Source organism: Elephas maximus, chromosome 4 (genome assembly GCF_024166365.1).
Source record: "Elephas maximus indicus isolate mEleMax1 chromosome 4, mEleMax1 primary haplotype, whole genome shotgun sequence".
In the NCBI taxonomy this organism is placed as follows: domain Eukaryota; kingdom Metazoa; phylum Chordata; class Mammalia; order Proboscidea; family Elephantidae; genus Elephas; species Elephas maximus.
In genome coordinates, this window is record NC_064822.1 from 182,104,423 (window position 1) to 182,110,422 (window position 6,000).

General features: G+C 50.1%; 1 protein-coding gene across 11 annotated transcripts in view; it reads right to left on the reverse strand.

Annotated features, from left to right (window-relative positions):
• The window catches only part of PLA2G6 (phospholipase A2 group VI), an 82,667-nt gene extending 78,469 nt beyond the window's left edge, over nucleotides 1-4,198 (reverse strand). For 6 of the 11 annotated variants that reach the window (XR_007517402.1, XM_049884420.1, XM_049884423.1 and 3 more), the window contains exons 1-2: nucleotides 4,090-4,198; nucleotides 304-617 (exon numbers count right to left, since the gene is read on the reverse strand). Coding sequence is in view for 6 of the 11 variants with exons in the window: in XM_049884420.1 (XP_049740377.1) it covers nucleotides 304-399 (96 nt within the window). In the remaining 5 variants the exon portion in view is untranslated. The remainder of the gene's footprint in view (nucleotides 1-303; nucleotides 618-4,089) is intronic. The other 5 variants (XM_049884425.1, XM_049884424.1, XM_049884422.1 and 2 more) reach the window with 3 other exon arrangements.
• Between the last annotated feature and the right edge of the window lie 1,802 nt (nucleotides 4,199-6,000).

Sequence of the window (6,000 nt, forward strand, 5' to 3'; positions counted from 1 at the left end):
AGTAGAAATGGGAGGTCTTGCCTGGGGGCTGAATTCATGCCTTTTCCTCTGACTCTCAAACTGGAGGCAGAGGGCGCACCACAAAGCAACTGAGATAATAAGTGCGCGTCCTGAGGAAAGACTGAATGCCAGTAGGGGTCAAGTCAAAGGTCATTTCTACCTTCCCTCCTGGCCTCTGAATCACCCAGGCTGCCTTCCAAAAGCTATCCCTCTGAGTGTCCCCCCCGACCCCGGCTCATCCCGGCACTCCTGAGCGAGTGAGAAACGGAAAGGCCTTTCAACCAACAGCGCTGCTCCATTTACCCAGCATCCATTGAGCGCCAGATGCCACGCCAAGCGTTCCTGATGCGTTACACATGGACTCCTCGAAACACCCGTAAGAGACGGCATAGGTTTCATCCCCACATCACACCCAGGAAACTGAGGTACAAGGAAGTGATGTCATTTTCCAGGATCCAGAGCACCGGCTCTTACTCCTCAAACTGCCTTCAGGGGACGCCTGCATGGCAAGTGGCTGAGCGAGGCTGACGGTCAGCCTGCCGTCCTCAGGCGGCACTCCAAAGCCAAGGCTTCCTTTAAAGATGCACTGCCATTCATACGAACCGGAGCAAAATGCCCTTTGAAAATAAAAGGGAAAAAAACGTGTCTCTTCCATCTAGTCTTAGCTGAACCACAGATGGAAGCAACCTCCCCAGAACTGCTGCTGGAACTTTCAAGGATCTGAGGCATGGACAACTTTAAGAGGTCCTTGGGCTGGTGGCAGGGTACAGGTGGCCCACTGAATGCTTCACTCCACAAGTATTTATTGAAGACCTATAAGGAGCCCTCGTGGCACAGTGGTTAAAGCAATCGACTGCTAACCAAAAGGTTGACTGTTCAAAACCACCAGCAGCTCCACGGGAGAAAGATGTGACGGTCTGCTTCTGTAGAGATTTACAGCCTCGGAAACCCTATGGGGTCACTATGAGTTGGAAGTGACTCAAGGCAGTGGGTTTGGGGTTTGGGTTCTCCTGTGGTAGGCACGGAAACCCTGGTGGCGTAGTAGTTAAGTGCTATGGCTGCTAACCAAAGGGTCGGCAGTTCGAATCCACCAGGTGCTCCTTGGAAACCCTATGGGGCAGTTCTACTCTGCCCTATGGGGTCGCTATGAGTCAGGATTGACTCAACAGCACTGGGTTTGGTTTTGGGTTGGTGGTAGGCACTGTTCTGACAGTTGGGAATACAGTAGTGAACGAAACAGACAGAAACCACTTACCTCCTGGAACTCATATTTTAGAGAGGGCTACGAATAATCAAGAAGATAAATAAGTAAAATATATGCCTAAGTTTTAGATGCTGACTAAGTGCAGAGGAGAAAAATAAGACAGAGATGGGACAAGAAGTATCTGGGTGAGGACTGAAATGTTAGACAGGGTGACCAGCGAAGTCCTCACCAAGAACTTGATCTTGAATAAAGAAAGAGAAGGTGAAGAAAATCATATGGATATCCAGGTGAAGAGTTTTCCAGGCCAAAGGAAGAGCAAGTGCAAAGGGCCTGGGGCTGGAGCATGCCTGGTGCGTTCCATGAACAGTAAGGAAGCCAGTGAGATCAGAGCGGTAACAGGAGGCCAAGTCACGTACAGTGAGAGGAGAAGCCACAGCAGGGCTTGGAGCAGAGGCACGACATTTCAAGGGAACCACTCAGGCTGCAGTGTTGAGGAAAGACTAGAGGGGGCAAGGGCTGAAGCAGAGGCCAGGAAGGAGGCTACCTCAAGACTCCAGGCATGAGATAATGCCCAGCTGAGAGTCCGGTGATCAGAATGGACTGATTTTGAAGGCAGATCCAGTAAGATTTACTGAGACTGGATGTGGGGTGAGAGAGAGGCATCAGGGATCACCTCACACCTTCAGCCTGAGCAACTGAAAAAATAAAACTGCCATTTCCTGAGGGAAGTGGGTAGGAGGGCAGGTTTTGGCGGGCCAGTGGAGGGGATGGCTATCAGGAGCTCAATTCTAAATACTTTTCGAGTTTGAAATGCTCCGTATGAGCTGCTGCGTGAGCAACTGGATATGTGAGTCTACCATTTGGGGAAAAGGTCTGGACGGGGCTGGGGATATAAATTTGGGAGTTGTCAGAGTAGAGACGGTATTTAATGCTGTGAGACTGGATGAGATCATCTAGAAAATGAGAATGGACAGAAGAGGCATTGAAGACATGACCTGTTAAGATCTCACTTCTCCCAGGGAGCCACCCTCTACACAGTGAAGCTGGTGCCTCAGGCCTCTCCTTTCTACAGCCCCTCAGCACCTACCTTCCACACACACAATATTTAAATTCCTCCTTTCTCTGCTTCTTGGTGATGTCATTCTGCTGAGTGAGGAGAAAATTCCCTTTTGAGGACACTGTCATCTAACAAGAAACTAACCCATGGAAGGGAGGAAAAAATGCCCAGGGCACTGAGACAAGAGTGATCCTGACATGGGTGGTCTGGCACAGACACAGGGTCTGAGGTCACACAGCTAAAGATTCCAGCTCTGACCTCATCATCGGCGTGACCTTGAAAGACTCACATGCACTCTTCCTCACGTTAAAGGGTACCCCTCAAGGGTAGCCTAGAACATGGGAGGCAGTCAATAAATACTTGTTGAATAAATGATGAATGAATGAATGGAAAAGATAATATATATAAACAAGCCTGACTCATAGGGCTCACCAATAAGCACCTGCCAAATAAGAAACGAAAGACAATGTGCCATCTTTCTCTCCTCTTTCATTCTCTTTTTCATCCTGTCTTTTTTCCTTTCCTTTCCCCCATCCTGATTATGACACCACAGCGAATCCATTTAATTGTACAGGGTCATCCTGGTTACAAAGCTTTGCCTTATACATTTTCTCACTCAATTTTGAACCTCAAGGCAGCCTTATAAGGGAAGAAAATGCAACCCTCCTGTCACGGATGGGGGCCCTGGTGATGCAGTGGTTAAGAGCCTGGCTGCTAACCACAGGGTCTGCAGTTCAAATCCACTAGCCACTCCTTGGAAACCCTATAGGGCAGTCCTACTCTGTCCTATAAGGTCACTGTGAGTCAGGCTCGACAGAAACAGGTTTTGTTTTTTTTTTCTTGGTTTCTCACAGATGAGGAAACTGAAACTCTGAAAATCGCCTCCAAAGTCCAGGAACATTTTAAAGCAGTGACAATAACAAAACAATGCATTCAGCCCAAGGGCGGAGCTCCAGTGTTGCCAAACCAAACCTGCCTAACATCCTGTTGGGTGGATAAGAGGGCAAGTGAGAAAGACCCAGAAGCTTAGGGAAAGGAAAATACTTGTTTAGGGTCATGTGACCATGGATCCATGAGCTCTGTCCCCTCCCTGTCCCACATCCACAGGCCAGTCCCTCCCAGCCACACGGTCACCCAGGTCACACACTGCCTGTTAAAACTTCCAGGTCATCTGTGGGAGCAGGAGGTGGAAACAGAATTGGGAGGCTGGGAGACTTGGGGTGATGAGGCTGAGGGGAAGGCGGGAGCATAGTGGGGAGCAGGCTACACTTGAAATCTGGGGACACATAGGACAGGAGAATCAGGGTGACCAGCAAAGGAAAACCTGGCGACTCAAATGGAGGAATGCAGAAAAGAGAGAGGGGAAGCGGGGATCAAGCGGGCATACACTGAGGTGGGAAAATTGGGAGCACTTAGAAGGGCTCAGTAAGGAAACTGGGGACAATCAATGGGACCCAAAGGGAAAATAAGGAATAGGAAGGAGAGGGGTTTGACTCAGGAAGTTAGGGATACTAAAGAGGGGACACAGGTCAGAAACTGGGGTACTGAGGAGAGCATCAGGGTCAAAGCTGGGGTCCCTGAGGGGCACACAAGTTCTAGGTGAAACTAGAGCTGTCACGGGATGGGAGATGGGAACGATGGGGGATCCATGACAGGAAGCTGGGGGCACTCAGGGGGGGGTCACACAGGCGTCAAAGGAGGACATGCCTCAAAATCAGGGAACACGAGGAAGGTCCCCATGAGGGTGTCGGTGGGGACGCTGGAGTCCAGGGCGCAGGTGAGGTTTGGGATGGGCCCCCCAAGCCCCGCCCCCCGCGCCGTCACTCACCTCGGCTTACTCAGCGCCTTCTACTTCCGCAAACAAACGTTCCCCAGACCACGTGACGGTCCTGCCGCCGCTACAGCCCCGCCCCCGTGCCGCGAGCCCTGCGGCCCGAGGTCAGGTGGGGGCGGGGCGCCACAGCTCTTATAACTGCCCAATGGAAGGGGCTTCCATAGCGGAGGGAGGACGGACTTTCGGCTGGAGCCAATCGGCGGCGGCGGCGGGGCGCGGCCATGTCTGTGCGGGGCTGATAGTCACGTGACGGCCCGTTGGCCGACATACCGGTGCGGGGCAAGAGTCTCTCACCGTTCTCTGCCCTCCCCTCCTGAAACGGTCAGAGGCGTGAAGCCTGAGCCTTGGTGTTGATGACGGCTCATAAAGATAAAAATAAAACAGACGAAGACAAAGGCATAGCAGGGAGGAACCTGCCTTGATTTTGCCGGGTATCCCACAGCCTAGGGTTGCCAGATTTAGCAAATAAAAAATGCCAATGATTTTTCAGTCTAAGAAAAAAAATACCGAATGTAGTTACGATAAAAGATTATTCGTTGTTTATTTGAAACTCAAATTTAACAGGGCACCCTGTATTTTTTCAGGAAGCTGGCCGCCAAGCTTATCTCAGGAAGTATCTTAGTGTTTTTAGTAGAAACTAGGACAAATGACTTGATGTCTGTCAACCTCAGACTCCTTATCTGAGAAATGGGCACAGTAACACCTCACAGGCTTGTTCGGAAGACTAGAGAGAAATTAGTCTCCGTGCCTGCACCTAGTGGGATTTCCATAAATGGCAGCTGTAAACGATTAATAATGAGGATAATGAGATGCGCTGAAAAGAAGCCAGGAGACCGGGTTTTAGTCATAGATCTACCTCTGACTAGGCAGGCTACTTCTCTCCAGCGAGACTGGATGGACGTTTCTTCCCATTGATCCTCCCAGCTGTAGGTCTAGGTGATTCCCCAGACTGTCCGCTGTCCACGTGGGAAGTGTATTTGCTGTTACTGAGCCTGTGGGGAGAAGTGTGCTCCTCCTCAGTCCCTCAGAAGATATTAGTACCCAGATCTGGGGGCAGCCACAGCAGCTCAAGCAGGGTCTAGTTAAGAATTCAGACGGGTTAAATAAATCTAAGCATCCCACTGACCCACCCACTGCGGTGGAGTAGACTCTGACTCATAGCGACCCTATAGGACAGAGTAGAACTCCCCTATAGAGTTTCCAAGGAGCACCTGGCGGATTTGAACTGCCGACCTCTTGGTTAGCAGCTGTAGCACTTAACCACTACACCACCAGGGTTTCCAAAACTAACCATAGTAATTAATATTTGTACAGAGCTTTCCCAGTCACAAAGTGCCTTCATATCCATTATCTCAAGGATGTAGTTACTCTCGTCCTCATTTTACAGGTGAGGAAACTGCTCTCTCAAACTAAGGTTAGAAATTTGATTCAAGGTTTCAGCTTGTTGCTGAGAGAAAGGGTTGAAGACTTGGAATTCTCAGTGAAAATATGTTGCCCTCCAAGCCGCAAACAAGTGAAGGTAGAGCAACGGTTGCAAAAGTCCAGGCATTCCACCCTCCGCCCAGCAATCTGATCCGACAAAAGGGGTAGGTTCAGCAGGATGAGTCCCATTCTTCAGCAAACACCCACACCTGTGTTCAGTGTGGCTCTGCGAGGCAAGATGGGTGACACAGACAGGCAACCGACTCTGAAATCCAGAAAGGGCCAAGGGGGCTGGATCAATCATTGGAAACATTCAAAAGAGCCACAACAGAAATTCATAGAGTCTCAGGGCCTGATGAAGTTGAGTACCCCTCCCCTAGGTATTTCTGGTAGAAACTGTTGAATAAGTGGATAAACGAAGAGATGGCGTATAGGTGGTTATCGGGTAGCAATGAAGGGTCAAGCAATATAAAGGGAGGGGGC